The sequence below is a fragment of the Ambystoma mexicanum genome, chromosome 1p (genome assembly GCF_040938575.1).
Source record: "Ambystoma mexicanum isolate Mex_15411 chromosome 1p, UKY_AmexF1_1, whole genome shotgun sequence".
NCBI classification, from domain to species: domain Eukaryota; kingdom Metazoa; phylum Chordata; class Amphibia; order Caudata; family Ambystomatidae; genus Ambystoma; species Ambystoma mexicanum.
Window position 1 is genome coordinate 210,215,192 of NC_090921.1, and position 19,708 is coordinate 210,234,899.

Sequence of the window (19,708 nt, forward strand, 5' to 3'; positions counted from 1 at the left end):
ACAGCGCATGTAGCAGTAGGGCAAGCTTCCATAACATACAGAGAGTAGATGCGGCGCATGAAGCAGCAGGGCAAGCTTCCCTGACATACAGAGTAGATGCGGCGCATGTAGCAGCAGGGCAAGCTTCCCTGACATACAGAGAATAGCTGCAGCGCATGTAGCAGCAGGGCAAGCTTCCATAACATACAGAGAATAGCCACAGCGCATGTAGCAGTAGGGCAAGCTTCCATAACATACAGAGAATAGCCACAGCGCATGTAGCAGTAGGGCAAGCTTCCATAACATACAGAGAGTAGATGCGGCGCATAAAGCAGCAGGGCAAGCTTCCCTGACATACAGAGAGTAGATGTGGCGCATGTAGCAGCAGGGCAAGCTTCCATAACATACAGAGAATAGCCACAGCGCATGTAGCAGTAGGGCAAGCTTCCATAACATACAGAGAATAGCCACAGCGCATGTAGCAGTAGGGCAAGCTTCCATAACATACAGAGAGTAGATGCGGCGCATGAAGCAGCAGGGCAAGCTTCCCTGATATACAGAGTAGATGCGGCGCATGTAGCAGCAGGGCAAGCTTCCCTGACATACAGAGAATAGCTGCAGCACATGTAGCAGCAGGGCAAGCTTCCCTGACATACAGAGAATAGCTGCCGCGCATGTAGCAGCAGGGCAAGCTTCCCTGACATATAGAGAATAGCTGCAGCGCATGCTTCCCTGACATACAGAGAATAGCTGCAGTGCATGTAGCAGCAGGGCAAGCTTCCCTGACATACAGAGAGCTGCAGCGCGTGTAGCAGCAAGGCAAGCTTCCCTAACATACAGAGAATAGCTGCAGCGCATGTAGCAGCACGGCAAGCGTCCCTGACATACAGAGAGCTGCAGCGCATGTAGCAGCAAGGCAAGCTTCCCTAACATACAGAGAATAGCTGCAGCACATGTAGCAGCAGGACAGGCTTCCCTGACATACAGAGAATAGCTGCAGTGCATGCTTCCCTGACATACAGAGAATAGCTGCAGTGCATGTAGCAGCAGGGCAAGCTTCCCTGGCATACAGAGAGCTGCAGCGCATGTAGCAGCAAGGCAAGCTTCCCTAACATACAGAGAATAGCTGCAGCACATGTAGCAGCAGGGCAAGCTTCCCTGACATACAGAGAATAGCTGCAGCGCATGCTTCCCTGACATACAGAGAATAGCTGCAGCGCATGTAGCAGCAGGGCAAGCTTCCCTGGCATACAGAGAGCTGCAGCACATGTAGCAGCAAGGCAAGCTTCCCTAACATACAGAGAATAGCTGAAGCACATGTAGCAGCAGGGCAAGCTTCCCTGACATACAGAGAATAGCTGCAGCGCATGCTTCCCTGACATAAAGAGAATAGCTGCAGCGCATGTAGCAGCAGGGCAAGCTTCCCTGGCATACAGAGAGCTGCAGCACGTGTAGCAGCAAGGCAAGCTTCCCTAACATACAGAGAATAGCTGCAGCGCTTGTAGCAGCAGGGCAAGCTTCCCTAACATACAGAGAATAGCTGCAGCGCATGTAGCAGCAGGGCAAGCTTCCCTAACATACAGAGAATAGCTGCAGCGCATGTAGCAGCAGGGCAAGCCTGCCTCACAAACAGAGGATAGCTACAACACATGTAACGTGTCTTGCACCTAAACAGCTACAGCGCTACAGTGCATGTAGTAGCAGGGCAAGCTTCACTAGCCTGCAGAGAATTGATACGGTGCATGGAGCAGCAGGGCAAGCTTCACTAGCCTGCAGAGAATTGCTACAGCGCATGTAGCAGCAGGACACGCTTCCCTAACATACAGAGAATAGCTGCAAAGCACGTAGAAGCAGGGCAAGCTTCCCTAACATACAGAGAATAGCTGCAACGCATGTAGCAGCAGGGCAAGCTTCCTTAACATAAAGAGAACAGCTGCAGCGCATGTAGCAGCAGGGCAAGCTTCCCTGACATACAGAGAATAGCTGCAACACATGTAGCAGGGCAAGCGTCCCTGACAGCAGTGAAAGCATCGTTTTCATACAGAACAGCGCATTCGTGCAAGAGCCACACGCAGAGCAGGTGTATCGCTAACAGTAGCAGTGCAGGAGTAATTCTCTTTGCGAACAGGTGGCATGCAGCAGGGCACCCAGCCCCGGTGGGCCACCGCCCCCCTCGGCCCCTCACCTGTACTTCATGCCGGTGGCCCGGCCGGTGGACTCCCGCAGCAGGATGGGCCCCCGGTGGTAGGAGAGGTGGTGGTTGAGGTTGCGCGTCACCACGGCCACGGTGCGGTACTTGGGGTGGCTGCCGGCGCCGCCACCGCCGCCGCCGCCGCCCCCGGAGCCGTTCTGGTTGGCCGCCGGCCGGTTGCCGCAAAGCCGGTCGTCGCTGTTGCGGCTCCGCATGGTCTGCTCGGTGCAGGCGATGGACACTTGCATCGCGGCATAGGGTGCGCTCGCGGCGCTGCTGCTGCTCTACAGGGGGCGAAGGCAGGGCAGGGGCGATTCTACAGGGCAAGCACCAGTAATAATGGAGGCTTGGTGTGGGGGTGGGAGTGCGGGTGGGGGTCTGAGACCGCGGGGAGAGCGCATCCTTACACCCCGGCTGTGGCCATAGGTGACCGAGAGGCTGCTGGGGGGAGGGCGGGGTGGACTGCCTCCAGACCAAGGGGCTCAGGCGGAGAGTGGCGGCTCCGCTGCGCAGAAGGGGCTCGCCGCGCAGAGGGCAGGGGGTTCTGCCGCAGAGATCGCACTCTCTCCCAGCCTCCCCTCCTGGTCCAGAGCCGCGTCACGCCCCTCCCGTCCCATTCACAGACTGACGCCCACAAGCTACAGACCCCCTCGGGACCAGCGGGGGGCGCCACCACCCTCTGTCCGCAGCAGATAGAATAATGTTTAGGTTTTGCAAGATTGTGCTTTTGTATAGCGCCAAGTACACTGTCGAAAATGGAAGGCACTGGTGCTGCATACAAATGAGGCAGGTGGTCACATGCGATGCTGTGACAAGGCAGGGACGTGAGATGCGGGGGCGGGGGTTGGGGACGCGGGGGTCACCTGTTCCTGCGCTGCCTTTCACGCCTCTGCCTTGACAGCGAGAGCTACCCCTGAACGCTAGCACCCCCTGCTCCCCGTTTACGCAGCAGTCCGCTGGCTCTGCCCTCCCTCCCTTTCTCAACTTTGCCCATCTCCCGGCCATTCATTGCCTCCTCAGCGGCTCCTGCTGACCCTGGACCCTCTCGCTCCTCTGCGGTCCTCTCACTCCAGCGACTGAGAGCCCTTCTCCCGTCAGCAGTCCCGGCGATCCCCCCCCCACTCCTTTGCGAGACCTCTTGTGCTCTGCAGCTTGCCCCCCCTAACCCACGACTGTCAATCGCTTCTCGCTCTCATGCTCTCCGCGCCATGCTTTCCCTGTTCTGCCCCTCAGCACTTCCTGCCCTCCATGCGTCTCAACACCCCCTCGCTCCGCAGTGTCGTCTTTCCCTGATTGCCCCCTGCCTCAGCCTCCCTCCTCAGTCCCTGCTCTCCCCCGTCTGCCCATATCGCCGTCATCAGGAGTTCCTGCCCCCACTCGCCATTCCTGGTCGGCCTCTGCCTGCCGCATTTCTGCTCATCCCTTCATGCCTGTCAAAGTATAACCTGTAACATCCGTGTGCCTAGAGGGACAGCTCTGCTTGCTGCTGACATTGGGGGCATTCCGACATGTATTATACAGGGCAATAATAGGCTGTAAATCACATTTTATTACACGCTAGTTGTGACATTACTACTGCCCTGTGATTAATATAAATGGCATCAATATGGCAAAGGTAATCAGTTATTACAGTGGGGTTATGGGCAATGCTGCAGGGCCTCCCCAAGCGAGGCAGGGTAACTGCTGTAACCAGCAGCAGCCTTGGAGAGGGGCAGCCCCTACCTTGCTCAGCCATGCTCCTCTCCTCCCCCCAACTGCAGAGACACACAGTCTCTGCAGCACAAAGCCAAGGAAGGGTGAAGTGTGAACAGTCACCTCACCCTTCCTCCAAACAGCAAGGTGCTAAGCACCAAAAGGAAACCAACAGTCAGGGAGGGCCCAGGTTCAAAGACCTGCCCCCATCAGGGGGCCAGACAGTCGGCCATCCGGCCAGGAGGGCGTGGGGGGGCAGGAGGGCTGTGACAACAGCAGCTCCCACTACTTACATAACAAAGACTCAGGGCCTCCCTGGGTCTTATAAATAGGAGCAGGAGGCTCTGAGTAAACACACTCTGTCTGTGGACCCTGAACGGGGCCCCAAACAAACAGGAGGTTCACTGTGTACTCAGTGTCTTCCAACCTTTTTGCTTCTTTACCCCAGAACCCTCCCATCCTACAAAAGAAGGGAGAAGAACAAAAGGGAAAAGAAGTACAAGGCACTGTACGGTGCCCACAACAAGTCGTGGGACACAAGAAGGCGGGCAGGGGTCTGAGGGGATTACCTCAGGACCCGGTGCCCAAAAGTATGATACTATTATGATATGTGATTATTGTTATTGCCATAACCACATCTGTACAATAAAAATCCTACGGCCTTTTTATTACCAACACTTGACGCAAGTTGTGAGCCTATTATTATGGGTGAAGGTATGGGGGTCGGCCAATACTAATGCATGCATAAGGGTTCAGCAGTTATGCGGTCACAATGCTTGCTGCTTGGGCCAGCACAGAGCGGAATTCCAGCTGCCACTGCAGCAGTTGAAGCTACGACAAGATATTTCAGGTTCCTTTCTTCTGTGTGTGACACTTCACCCCCCAGTACATTCATTGTTCATGGTATTATGACGGGTTTGCGCACTGCTCGTGTATAACATTGGGGAGAGAAGACTCTAGCCACATGTTAGAGAGCGCTGCGCAGGCGAGCTGCACAGCTGCAAACCGGGGGGCCAGGAACCTGTGCCCAATAGTAGGCAGGCTAGGGAGAGGAGGGAGGACAGTGGGCTGCCAACAACACAGCCAAGGTCAGGGGAAAGCAAAGGCACACCCCCTCTAACCCCCCTGCCCCTCAGACTCCTGGAGCCAGCCAGGATTAGAGGCAGGGTGGGAGCAACACCTTGGAAAAGTTCACCAAGTAAGTGCTCAGCACTCCAGGGCCAGGCAGTAAACCCCAACCAACAACAAAAGAAGCACCTCAGGGTGCAAAATGCTGCTTGCGCAAGCCGGCCGGGGGCTGGACACAGCCCCCACACAGGCAGATAAAGCCCAGGGCCAGCCCCAGGCACAATATAAGGAGCTGCATTTGCAGCAAACAAGCACAAATCAGTTTGGGACTCTGCATGGAGCCACAAACAAGTACCTTGCTTACGCAGCATACTTTACCTTTTCCCACAACCCTCACACCCAAGAAAAAGGGAGAGACGAAGGAGAAGAAAGAACAGGGCACCGCATGGGGCCCACACTGTTGTGGGACCAAGAAGGCTGCACTGGCCAGAGGGCGTAACCTCAGGACCTTGTGGCCAAAATTACACATTATGTTTATGGTTATATAGACAGCCAATGTTTTTACCTGTTTGAGTACTGGGATGGGTGTTCAGTCTATGGTGATGACTGAGTAGTGAGGGTGAAGTGCTTTTAGTCGGGGGGGGGGACCTACAATGAGGATCTCATTTTCTTCATTGTTAAGGCACAAACTGTTGGTGGCCATCCAGTTTTGAATGATGGCATAAATACTGTTAATGGTGGCAGAGTCTTGTTCATGGTCTCCCCTGATCGGGATAAGGATATGGGTTTCGTATGTGAAATGATGACTCCCATGGCATCAAGGGCTGCAAATAGGAGTTTTGTGTATGCATTGTATAGGGTAGGAGATAGGCAGGAACCTTGAGGGACCCCTATGGGTACTATTTTTGACTATGGTTTCACAGTGAAAAAAAAGGTTATCAGAATATATTAACAATTACACCTTGCACCTACAGACTTGGAATTTCCTTCCATAAAAGTGTGTTCATTCTATGCAGTTAGAGACACGCCCACTAAGAACATGGTATTTAAATTCAATTTATTTAAATGCGTTCATGGCAGAAAACAATAACGAGAACACATATGTCCTATTTTTAAAAAATTTTGTTATTGTGGTTTAGTCATCATTGTTACTTTTTACACAAAAAAGAATTTTCAAACAGTTTATCCACTTAAAAAGAAACAGAGAGTACCCTCTTATCACAAATAAAACATCTAAAATGTGTACAAATTCACATCATCATAATTAGTGAAAAGTTGATCACAAAACAGAATTAGAACCACACAGACGCCCAGTTTTAAACACAAACAGAAAATTAAAAGCCACATTTTGTCTAAACCTTAACACTAATCGCTTGTAATCCTTGGAATATTACGATTACTTCAGAGGTAAGAAATGTCGCGCCACCTTGTACCAATCTTTGCAGAACATTTCCGTATTCAAGTTTCTTATATCATGCACAAATCTTTGTTATCTTTTCACTTTGACAATCCATGTATCTGTGCACTCAGATAGAAGATGGCCGGCTGTTTGTTTTGCCCCTACTTCACACTTGTCACAGTTATCTGTTGGATATCTTTCTGATTCTCTTATATGGCGAATTTCCATAGTCTGTAAGAGATTTAGCCTAAATCTAAGGAAATCCATCCAAACGGGTGGATTCAATGATTTTTTTAAATACGGAAGAAGAAAAGATCTCTGTTTGTTCATTTGAGTCCATGATGCCGATATTTTAGTCACTCTCATTTTTTGTATCGTTCTTATCTAGTCCATACGCTTGACTAACTCTTTTATCTTCATTGGATTGTGGGCTCTATATGTATATGTACATGTCCTATCTTTCAAAGGCTCTGATTGTACAATCTAAATCCACTCTATTTTATCATTTAAACCCGCTAATATGACTTATTGTCAGAAAAATCAATCTTTGTTCCAAATTTGAAAGGCTTCGCTCTGCTGTGCCGGGATAGTTGTGCACAATTTTCTTCACCATAGTCTATTTTATGTCATCTTCAGTATTGTTACCAATAAAATGTCTTGCAAGGGGAGGAGTCACAATGTGGTTACATATAAAGTTTCGAAGTTCACAGATTTGTGTTTTTATCTTTCTTTTTGTTTTAGCAATGTATATTAGATTACATGGTCAGAAAATAGCATTGATTACCGTTGTGATATTGTAATTAGAGCAAGATAATTCTTTCCATGGTTGGTCCAGGCCGAGGTCTATAACCCTGGTTCTCTCTGTGTATTTGTATACCAAGCTCTCCACACATGGGGCATGTTCGGTTAGAGGTGGTATATCCCATTGTTCTTGCAATGTATGGAGTTTTGGGTCTCGTATTGTATTGCTAATGTCACTTCTAGTGGCCTGATCTCTAATCGAAGTGCTCCTTTTGAATGCAAACAGGGGGCTTGAAAGAGCTACTTCCACTATTAACAATTTTGATGATTTGCTAACAAGCACCAATGTGTTGCTATTCATTTGTTTTCTATTGTCTTCCAGAATTACATCCCTGCTGTTATTTATAGCCCTCTTGTTTGATTTTATCACCAGCTTTTTTGGGTAGCCATGATTGGTGAGTTTATTAGTCATAATCTGTGCCCCCTTTCCATGATACATTTTGCTGGTACTATTTCTATGTAATCGTACCAATTGTCCTGGGTGGGGAGATTTAGCAGGGAAAAATAGTGTTGTGTGATAAATTATTTTGATGAAGCTCCTCTCAGCGGGGAAGACAACATTGTGTGGCTCCCTCGCTTCCAGAAAAGGGAACGTGGGGAGGTTTAAATGCATGTGTCTCGACATAAGGGGACAGAGCAAGTATCTACATCATTGTGTAATGTTAAGAGCCAGGAATGAGCCACCAGACACATTGAGTTTATATTTGTGGTTATAGACTTTTATTGAAACAAAAGGGAGGTTGAAAAATGCCTTGCTGTCCCTACCGTAAGAGGTATGTCCCTACCTAAAACAAAACGAATGGTCTTTCCAATGCAAGATGCCCAAAGCAAAAATGCCTGTGAAAAGGGGAAAATCTTTGTCCTTGAAAAGTGTATCAATGTGCAAAAAAGAAAGGCGTAGCTCCAACACAAAACGTTCCAAAGGGATAAAGTTCACAGCTCCAGGGAATGGTTCCCTTACCCTGGATTTCTCTTCACTGCACTTAAAACTTTTAAGGATGTTTTCATGGGTTTCTTTTGAACTGCAAAACAACTTAGCAGTTTGTCTTCATTTTGGTATGATACCTGTTGTACTCTCCTGCCAGGTTTCTTCACCCCTTCAATATAATTTCAACACAGTATTTTGCAATGCATGATATTTCCTTATCAGGACTCCCTCATGTGATTTACTTTAGACACTGGTCAACTTGACTTTGCCTGGTATACTCTCCTGCCAGGGCTTTCTCATATGCTTCATTCGATACACTTGCAAATGTGAGTCTGCCTGATATACTCTCCTGCCAGGGCATTCTCAGGTGTTTCACTTAACACACTTGCAACTTGAATCTGCCTGGTATACTCGCCTGTCAGGGCTTTCTCGTATGCTTCACTTAACAAACTTGCAGCTTGAATCTGCCTAGTATACTCTCCTGCCAGGGCTTTCTCTTACATACACACTTGCAACTTGAATCTCCCTGGAATATTCTCCTGCCAGGACTTTCTCAAATGTTTCACTGTGCACACTTGCAAACTTGACAATATCTTATGTTCATTCAATTATGTCTCTTTAGGAAATATCGAGTCGCCCCTTCTTTCTCATATGTTTAATTTATTCTTGTTTTATGAATTTTTTTAAATGGCTCTTACCTTGATGACTGGTATGCTTGGCGACACATGTTAAATTGACTTATGTTTGTCTCAAAGAATTGTTTTCTGTCAATTTATGTTGTTCTTCCTTTATTCACATTCTTGTCGTGTCTCCATTGAGTATGGCGTTGAATAGCCAAAACCGCTCAGAACTGAAAATGTAAACAAAATACTCGAAGAGATCATGCGCCAAGTTGAGTTTCATATGGAAGTATTTTTAAAGAAAGTGCCCTTTTGATGACACATGTTTCGGCGGTTTGCCTTTATCAAATGTGGGCTAATTACATCATTCTTCCGTACCCTTTTTGTATTCTGATAGAAGTAAACGGGTTAGATCCCGATGTCCCGGTGTCTTGATCGTCCGCGTTGGCTTTTCTCATACACATCACTCCCCTGTGGATTGCCTCCCCCATGTTATCCTCCCTCATATAGCTAACCAAGGATCAGTAAATAAATGTGTTTTATTGCAGGTAGTAATGACCATGGTGTAAATAAGGTGTTTTGTTGTTAGGTGTTGATAGCAATTGGATATATGAAAGGTGTTTGTTGGTAAGTATTGTTATCAGCTGTGAGGAGGAATGTGTTTGGAGTAGGATAGTGGTAGCAATTGTGTTTTTGTTAAATGTTGATAGGAGTTGTGTGAATATGCAGATCTGCTAGTAGGATTGTGAGTATTGAAAATAGGAACTTCTGGCATTTTTGTTGAGGGCGCAACTACTAGGCCTGGCGGGATGAGGAGAATTTCTTTTTAGCTCGGTTAGAAAATTGTGACATTATGGATAGGCCATTGGATCAAATTTGTAAAGCGCTTTCGCAAAATAAAAGAAAAGATTTTGAAGTAGCAAAAGGAATGGGTTTGCAGAACTGTGGGCAAATTGTTTAAACCATGGACAGAAGAGGGCACGCATGACAAGACTGTATTGGAACATATGCACACATATTTGTTGTCAACCTATATGTAAAAACAGTTGAAAAATAGGCAGAGCATACATGATTTATGGAAGAAATGTGTGGAGGAAGAGAGTGCTTTTGTAATGGTGTGAAGGGGTAAAATCTACCACCCCATCTTCCCTGTATCGGTCCTATCTGTACAACCTGCCGTTAGATACATCAATCCCCAGTTTTGCTCTTCCACAATGGAAGTTGGGAAAGGGACATCAGGGAAGCCTTAGGATGCCACCAAAGATCAGACAATTTTAGCAATTGAAAACAAGACTCGCACGCCACAGGCGATATTACAAAAAGCAGAGCAAGAGCTGACACAAGCCTTGTAGGGCCAGAAAAGAGACCAAGGGTAAGTGAAAGGGCAGGGTGAACCTGTAGGTATGGATGAATAGAGAGGGGGATCGATCCTCTTTAAGATCGATGGTAAAGGTGTCAATGATCCCCAGCCGAATAGCCCCGACCAAGACAAAGACGTGAGTGAGGGCCTCCAAGCTTGAACAGTGGGGAACATAGCTTCCGTTGTTACAGAAGCGACCCGGGAGATCTCATTATGTGCCCTGGCCCCATATGAATCTGGTCAACTTAATGCACACTTTGCCCTCTGTGATGAATCCAGGAGACAGCAACCGCTACCTGATCCTGACCCTGGGGGTGGTTATATGAGGGAGGATCATATGGGAGAAGACGACTACCGGGGAGATGTATCTCTTCCAATGAAGTCATAACAATATCCCCCCTTTCTCATGAGGAAGACCCTCTGTCACCCAGGACCTTATGGCCTAATGTCAGCTAACAGTTGCCCCCTTGTAGAGGGGGTCATGAAACCTTTTCTCTACACATTCTGGTCAGGCCCCCACCTTTGACTCAAAAACCCACATCTCACACAACACCTTTTGTTTCTGATTTGCCTTTATGTTAAGCCTCTATGAAAAAACATTTAAGAGTTAAAAGTCCAATGACATCCATGGACTCCAACTCCCATTACCACCCAGGTACTAGGACGAGGAGGAGGATGAGGAAGTTTGTGCAAAGTGACAGGACAGAAGCTCAAAGTACAACATGCAGGCTAGTTATCTTTCCATGTCTTCAGTACACGGGACATTTAAAGAAGGCAACCACACTATTGGATCGAACAGTGCAGGATAAGATGTTGAACCCCATTCCGAGGCTCATAAATGCGAGGCACACAACAACTGTGGCGGAACAGATAAGGCTTCCAGGACAGGACGAGAAATGCTGCATACGAGCAAGACGGGCCATGGAGATTCTGGGAGCCGCACAGGAGCTCCTGGAGGTTGGCCACTTGAATAGACAGCATTCTCCAGTCTGAGATGAACAGGAAAGCCGGCATGTGACAGCAGAGCCGTGCAGGATGCTGGAAGTATGCCTGCACATGTCAAAGTGGAAAGTGGGTGAAGGAACCACACAGCAGAGGCACAAGCAGAATCAGAGACACTGGAAGGAACCAATGAGTCTGCCCAAAGCAGCTGGAGATCCCAGGCTATAACGTTAAGTTCTCCAACAAATGCTTGAATGGTATAAAATTGCTGATGTAGAAAATACCTAAAGTTTGTTTGAATGCAGTCAATGCAGAGCACAAATTCAGCACTCAATAAGAAAAATGTTTGAATGCAGACCATACAAAGTACAAATGCAAACTCCAATCCAGTACAGATGCATGAGATGCCAGTGTGGGAGGAAGAATAATGTTTGAATGCATGCAACGCGAAATACATAGGCAAACCCCAATGAAGTAAAGATGCACAAGATGCCAGTGTGGGGGAAAAGTGTGAGCAAATGTTACCATAGACAGATATACCAAGCACCTCATGGTATATGCTATTGTGGGATAGCCAAAGAACTTTTAAAACGCATAAGAAGTCCTGGCAAGCGAGTACATCAAGCAGCTAAAATTGTATAAAGATTCCTAGCAGGGGAGTATACCAGGAGATCTGAAAAACCTTAAGACAAGTCCTGGCAGGCGAGTGCACCAGGCAGCTGAAATTGTGTAAAGATTCCTGGCAGAGGAGTATACCAGGTGATCTGCAAAGTTACAAGAAATTCTACAGAAAGACTGTTAAAGAACGTATTGTTTAAACAAGCACTTGTGAAGACACAAAAGAAATGTTAGCTAAAGAGACATGTTTTGCCATCCTATTTAAGAATCATGGGGAAGGAGACAAACCTCTGGGTCTAAGGGTCTTTACCTTGGAGAACATTTTTTGTTGGAGTTATTCTTATATTTTTGGTTTTGAACACTTTTGCCAACATCAAGTTAAAGACATTTCCTTGCACCCATTTGTTGTTTTGTTTGTAGTGTTTGGGTCATGATAGGACGTTTTGGACACAAGGATGGCTTTTCAGTTACCGATATCCTGACACTAACAGACCCATTCGCTTTTGGTTTCTAGGTAGGGGAGCTCCTCTTTAGAATAGGGCTAGAGAGGCATTTTTCCAACCCATTTTTGTATTTAATAAAATGTCTTATCTTGAGAACATGACAACCTTTTGTCCGGCTTTCATTTCTGATCCCTCAAATCTCCCTTACTGCAGGAGCTGGCAAATGGATTTAAAACATAAAAGAAGCATACAGCAGGTTTCAACCTAGCAGTGGGGGACGTAAAGAGCTTGTTCGCCTTACTGCTGGGGGAGCAGGAAGTGGAGATATGAAATAAAGCTGGGTACAACGGAGTAACATTGAACAGTACCTCTCATGCTGGGCCCCGTTTAAAAACCGTCGAGCGCAGGTAAGGAAATTATTGAGGAGCATGTACCCTGACAGGTCCGATATGAATTCGATCATGGCCCACACAATGGGAGTAGATGAGGGCCCTGCCCTTTACATGCAACAGATCCAGGAGGTGTGGCAGTTAGGGACAGGGGAGGCTTGGGACAAAACCATTGTCATTTTCTAGCATGTGTTACACAAGGGGCTCCCTTTGGAAGTGCAGGCAGATTTAGCTAAATCATGGCTCGAGATACAGGTGCACATTACACATTATTGCCGGCAGAGGCAGGTGAAGGATAAGGTGTGAGCAGAACAAACACAGAGGGCAGAATCAAAGTTAGTACAGAAGATATCTGCAAAACTGAGTATAGGAGGTGCAGTAATAACTAACACCACAGAAGGGCAGCCAGAACACAGCCCCGCACAGGGATGGGTAGAAGGGCTTAGAGATTTTGGGAGGGGAGCAGGAGGATTCCAGAGAGAAAGAGGATGTTTCGATAGAGGCAGAGGTGGAGGTATGGGAAACATGTAGCCCTTATCGCAATGTTGGACTTGCAGGAAGATGGGTCATTTTGCATGAGAATGCTGGAGCAAGCCGACCATGCCAACCAACTCTAACATCCCACCCTACCGCCCATCATTTATTTATTTATTGTGCATTTTTTAGGCGCTTATACAACAAGTAAATTGTGTTTCAAGGCACCCACATGGCAACAGGGAGGGAACATGGGATTGAACAACAATATATACACTCTAGGATATAGACAGAACCTTCTATGCCTTTTGAGTATTCAGCACGTACAAGTGCAGAGACAGAAGGGTAGGAAGAGGGAGTGTGGGTAAGTGCTGGAGCGTCCATGCTCGTGGGGGAGCAGCATATGTTAGTGCCGAATATATTAAGTGCAAAGACATGCAGAGTTTCTGGCTCAAGACGAAGAGAATGGCTGGGGTGTGCCACAAGAGAACCAGCAGAAGCAAGAGATCGGCTTCCGGTCCTCTGTTTAGCGAAATGAGCACACACAGAGGGTTTTTTCTGAAGGAACGTAGAGGTCTAGAGGGGGAATATTTAGTAATAGCAAGTTACAGATAGCGTGGTCCCTGGCCCCAAACAGCCTTGTGGATGATGCAGTGAGATTTGAGATTAATCTGTGCAGCACCCGGGAGACAGTGGAAAGTTTTAAAGGCAGGGGAGATGCAGTCCCTGGGCTTGAGTCCAAAAATAAGTCTTGCTGCCCTATTCTGGATTAGCTGTAGGGGTAGTAGAGAGGAACCGGGTAGATTCAATAGACAGCTGTTGCAGTGGTCAAGCCTAGAGAGAACCAGGAAATGGAGTCATTTCATGAGGGTCGGAATCAAGGGATGCGAGCAGTTCTTCACAGGTGTTCAGAAGAGCAGTTTCCATGACTCTGGATGCTCATAATTCAGATTGATGGTTGTGGAGACTGCCTACAAGTTTAGTGCGTGAGGTAAGTTGGGGAAAGGCCAGCTTCTCAAGGAGTTTCCCAAGGAAGGACGTGATAAATATAGGGCAGTAGTTAGCTGGACAAGTAGGATCTGCTGAAGGTTTTTTCAGGTTTTCAGGAGGGGGTGAACAAGGGAGTGCTTGTGGGAGGAGGGAAAGGATCCAGTGTCAAAAGAATTGTTGCAGAAATCAGCAAGAGCGGGGCAAGAGAGACAATGTTGTCCTTGATGGTTCTGGAGGAACGAGCCTGTTTGGAGGAGAGCATTTAATCCACAGCCCCAATTCACCCTGTATGCCTTAAATCCCATATAACAAAAATGCGGCGGCAGGCATTACATTGTACCCAGTCCCCTGCCCAAACTGCAGGAAAAGAACTCCGGCCACAAGGCACAGTTTCCCACTGCATGGGAACCAGTATGATAGGGGGCAACCCTTACCCGCTCCAAGGATTGAACGTCTACCCTTGATAGGACAGCCCATAGGGAGCATTGGTGTGCCCAGTACTATCAGTAACTACTGACCTGGAACAGGAACACTGAGTAAGAGTGAGGATACGGGATTGAACATTTTCTTTTTTGGTTCGTATGTGAGCTACACAGTCCTGTATTAAGGAGCAGGCATTCTTTATGTCAGACAAAATAATGGCCATGCAAGGTTTTTCTGAGGGTCAAATTGGTTCCTTTTACTGGAGATTTACCTTTCACCATAGGGACATATGGGTTATCAGTACTTTTGTTGTATTCACAGGACGCCCCAGTTAATCTCCTGGTTAGGGATATCATGAGAAAGTTCAACACAACCATTTTGTTCTCAGAATAAGGTATAGTGTGTTCTACCCCAAGCATGTACAATGCTAGGGCTGTCGCATTAATATAGGCACTCTGTTGCCACAGCACCCTGCAAGGGCCCCACTCCATCTAGATTTGTTCCTCTACGAAGTAACAATCATGTTAGGTTGGGTGCCAGGGATTAAGGACACATTTTGGCGTGCACCTGCAGAGTTTCTGTTTCGACCAGCTGTCCAGCAGGAATGGGCGCCATGCACCATTATCAAGATATATTTGGAATCAGTAATCACCAAGACAGACATTGCAATCCTGTACGGTTTGGACAAGGAGGATCTTGAATAGCACACAGTTTTATGCATTGACCCAACACAGTATTTGAGGGATAAAACAGCTGTTCGAAGACACCGAAAAGGAGGGGGAGATGGAAGTTGAACTCTCCATAACCCTGCCAGGTAGTAGTGGAAAACAGAGAAGTAATGCACACCTTGCTCTTGGCCAACACATTGACGTCCAAATTACGGGAAGTTCTAGACAGGGTGCTGCCAAGAATCCTATGGATCACACACTGAAACCCTGCCTAAAGCCTCCTCACAGGTAGCCAGGGAAAGGCAGATGCTTCTTGACCCTAACCCTGCGGGAGGTCAACTTGGGAAGAGACAAGGCCCAGGGTGTTGGGGAGATCCCATGGGATGAGACACTGTCTTCGTCCTTTGAAAGGAGCTACCTCTCTGGATTGCCAAAACATGAAAAGGCATATTGCCATTATAATACCTATGATACCCATATAAGATCTGTGACTTGGGGTGCAGGTTCTTTTGAAAATGAGAAAACCTTAAAGAAAAAAGAATCTATCAAGGTATCCCAAACTAAACACCCTTGTTACTCTCAAAGGGTATAATGTGAAGGCATCTGGAGATGTCTTAAATAAATTAGCTTCCTCTCTAACAACTAATTCTAACAGTCCATGATTTAATGAGTTCAGGGTAAATAAATCTGCCCCTGGAATGAAATCAAGTGTTAAAAGAAACAACTTTGTAGAAAGGGCCATGTTCCAGAGTCCCAGAAGTCATGGGACGCGGAAGAGGGCTGAAGAGGCAGGCAGTTTGCAAAGTCAGGCAATTGAGCCTCACAGCCCACACCTGAATGTCTAACTTTGTTCAATCCATTATCAAAGTCTTTTACTTCTAAAAACTACATGAAGAAGTGGTCACCTGTGCCTAATTGTGATTCCCAAAGGAGGACGGAACTCTATCATTCACGTTACACAGGAATACAATTCAATACCGAACTTGTAAAACCTTTAAACTCTGAAAACTACATCAAGGGGTGGTTGCATGTGCCTAATTGGGATTCCTAAAGTAAGACTGTATTCCGTTCTTTACTTTAACAAGGCATACCTTTCACGTATAAGAAGTTAAAGTGTATAAATCAGTGAAGCAGAGAACAAGCATTGCCCAAGCCAGGCGTCTTCCCATACTAACATTAATACCAGCCTTTCTTGACGTTGAAAAGCAATCTAACTGCACTGTCAAATTACTAACAGTTAATTGGCCTAAGATGCAAGTGTGCAAGCATTAGCTGAAGCTAAGATAGTGGCACAAAGTCCTCTGGGTAATTACTTGGGCTGATGGCTGGCAGATAGGTATATTTAAAGCTGGGGAAGGGAAACTGGCTGCTTGTAAAGACTATTTTGAAGTAGATACAATCCGTAGTGCTAAAAGAATGTAGAAGACAGACAGAAGTGATTCCTAAAGGAAATATGGGTTATCATTGTGGCAGACAGACAAGAGACAAAGAGGCTGTCTATTTTGAAAGGAGATATTCAGAGGAAGAGTGCCTTACCTTCTAGAAGGTCCTAAAATACTTTCAAATATATCTTGTCAAAGCCTGTCTAAAAGTCCAAATAACTGAAGCAGTCGTGGTTTATGTGGAGAATCCTGCAGATCCCCCACTAGAACCCTGCCTAAAGTCTCCTCCCAGGTGTCCAGGAGAGGGCAGACAATTCCTGATCCCAAGCCAGGGTGGTCTACTGCGGGAGGATCACCTGGGTGGAGACAAGGCCCATGGCGGTGGGGAGATTTTGCTGGGGTGAGAAACAGTATTTCTCCTTAAAGAAGAATACCCTTTGCACAGACTTAGAGGAGGAATTGGCTAATTGGCATTTTGATATATCTCAGCTGCCTACTAAGGATCGAAAGGTAAATCCTAAAGAAGAGCCTCAATATAGTGTTCAACCCAAAGAACAAATCTTTTATACCCCTCAAACTCCATATCCTCACAAGGCCAAAAGGAATGACGAATATATGGCTTTTTCTGTCCCATCTGTCTCTAAAAATGGTAAACCCTATAAATCCACTCTTAATAACATCAAGGGAGGCAAAATCATCCCTAAACATTTTAAAGAAGTAAGACAACTACATTTTTCTAAGGTGGACTAGATGTCCCAGAATCCATCAGGGACTGTGATGAAGAAGACGGCTGGAGAGGCATGCAAGAATCAAGGACAGGCAGGCAGGCCTTATAGCTTTTGGCAAGGTCAGGCAATTTGTCCTAAGGGCCTGTACTTGAAACCAATTAACCCACCCAAGGGGCATAAAAGGCTGCAGCAGGAAGGAGCAGTAAAAAGAAGCTGGAGCAGGAGCTTGAAGGTCGGCAGTAGCAGAAGCAGAAAAAGTAGAGCACAAGTCTGGCAGTTCACTAGGAAGCGTAACCACAGAAGGGACACCAAAGCAGAGAAACAGCACATTTCACCTGCAGGCTCTGAGATGGTCCTGTGCTCACAAATCCTGTTTGGATGTGGCAGCATTGGCGGAAACTGGGTAAAACAGGCAGTCTTTCTAGGTGTGTCTAATTGCTGTGAATGCAGAGCTTTAGTCGTGTATCCACCCAAGGCCTGTGTGCAGAAACAAGCTGAGGGAAGCTGGAGAAGGGAAGATTCTCCACAAGGGTGACAAGTTTATCCAAGGCTGGAAGAGTAACAATACCGAGTTGGGGGTAGCCAATGGAGACAAGAAGGTGCATATGAAGCTGGGGAAGGGAGCTGGGTATTTGTTAAAATAACTAATTCTAATCTGCAGAACTGAGACAGTTCAAATCAAGAAGCAGCAGTCTGGGAGCTAAAGACAGATCTTCTGGTAGCTACAAGAGAGAAAAGAAAGGCAAAGAGGCTGCCCTTTCTTGCTACACAAGAGAGAAGAATGTTTTGCCAGCCTGTAGAGGTCGAAGAGTCTTGTTGAAGTTGCCTGAAGAAAAGACTGATTTTGTGGTAGCTGCAAGACAGAAAGGAAAGGCAAAGAGGCTCCCTTTCTTGCCATACAAAAGAGAAGAGTGCCTTGCCAACCTGTACAGGTCGAAGAGTCTTATTGAAATTGCCTAAAACTCTAAGTTGCAGGAGCAGCACTAGGACTGTCAGAACATTATTATTTGAATGTTGTAGAAGCAGAAGAAAACTGTGGGACAACGGATCCACTTTATCGAAGGCATAAGGGAGTTGCTAGAGAGAGAAAGCCAACCCTAAGACGAAGCATCCTGACAAATTGTATCCCAAGATTCTGCAGAAGTTGCACACATTAGTCATCCAAGACACTGTTTATGTGGTTTTTATTTTTTCAGTGTGAGGGTTAGTTTTGTGTATGCTATGAGAGTTTCCTTTAGATCCTAGACTATGTAGAGAATCCCCTTGTAGAGCAGGTTTGTTAGGGCTTATTTTCTATCTTTGTTTAAAATAAAATGTCAAAACTTGAGAAAATGAAACATTGGGCCCAATTCATTGAAATGTGTGCAGAAAACCTGCAAGGGCCGCACATTGAGAAGGACACTGGTGAGCCTACACTCAGAAAGAAAAATGCATGCCCCATGTACTCATGGAATTTACAGCGCAAACTAACTGTAATCGCAAGTCGCGGCCGGAATGCCCCGACATGCCCACTCGCAAAGCATCAACAGCCAGAACAGCTACCTTTGGGCGCTCCCCCAAGTGCATATTCATGCACCCTTCAAACAGTGCATGGGGTCCCCCACAAGCATGCATGTCGGGGACTTGGGCTCGGGTTGCAGGCGTGCGAGAGACTGCATGCAGGTTGTGCCTTGGAACGCCCATTTCTTAGCAAGTTCTTCCCCATTTTTGGTGTTCCGCCCCTTTCCCAGCCCTCTGCGAAAGCCAGGCCCACGCTCTTTGTGGAGTCTCACGCAAGGCCCTCGATGGTTCACAGAGATGTGACAAACCTGCACGAACTCCACGCAAGCTCAGGAAAAGTACAGCACATTTCGATTCCATGAATCAACGAGTGCAGATTTGCGCACAGTTTGGTGCACAAGTACCCTATTTCCACGCAAATAATTCCATGAATCGGGTGCATTGTTTTGATTCTCACATTACTGACCCCTCAAATATATCTGAATGTCAGTTGATGCAACATTCCAGTGATCTAAACAAGGTGGAATACTGTGAGAAAAAGGTAACCGTTCTCATGGTAAATCAAGTAGAAATGTGGTTGATGAAGAGGAAGCAGCAGCCCTGAGAAGTTGTTGACCAAGAACTGGGTGTGTCATTAACAGTGTGGATACTGCATTTCCTTTTTGTTCTGTGGCAAGTCTTATTCAAAAGTGATAAAGCATTGTGGCCAGGATAACCATTGGTGCTGTTCTTCTGGAAGTATAAAGTGAACATTTATCAAGGAGAAGAGATGTTTTGCCGGCGGACCTTTGGTTAATGAACTTTTAGTTTGACTTAGAAACATCAAGAACTGATTCAAGATCTTTGTTGTGTTAAACATTTTCAAAACTGACTTTGAACCATGGGGAAGGGAAATTACAGAGGACATTAGAAGGTCATTCAGGAACTGTGAATGTTGTTCATGTCACGTTGTATTGCCATACATTTTCTTTGTGTATTGGGTGCTTAGCATAAGCGCCAGTGATCCTATGTTAGAGTGTGTTCCCTTAGATTTGGTTAGGAAGAGAATTATTCAGCATTGATGGGACAGTGCGAGAATATTGTTTTAAGAATAAAATTGCATACTTTGATAAA

At 46.5% G+C, this 19,708-nt stretch overlaps 1 protein-coding gene across 2 annotated transcripts in view; it reads right to left on the reverse strand.

Moving 5' to 3' along the window:
• LOC138567844 (voltage-gated potassium channel subunit beta-3-like) overlaps window positions 1-19,708 on the reverse strand; it is a 582,138-nt gene that overhangs the window by 216,500 nt on the left and 345,930 nt on the right. The window contains exon 1 of one of the 2 annotated variants that reach the window (XM_069646338.1): window positions 2,165-2,745. The exons of the other annotated variant lie outside the window; for it this stretch is intronic. Coding sequence (XP_069502439.1) covers window positions 2,165-2,418 — 254 coding nt within the window. The 5' untranslated portion in view covers window positions 2,419-2,745. Of the gene's footprint in view, window positions 1-2,164; window positions 2,746-19,708 lie in introns of those variants that run through there. 2 annotated transcript variants of the gene reach the window in all.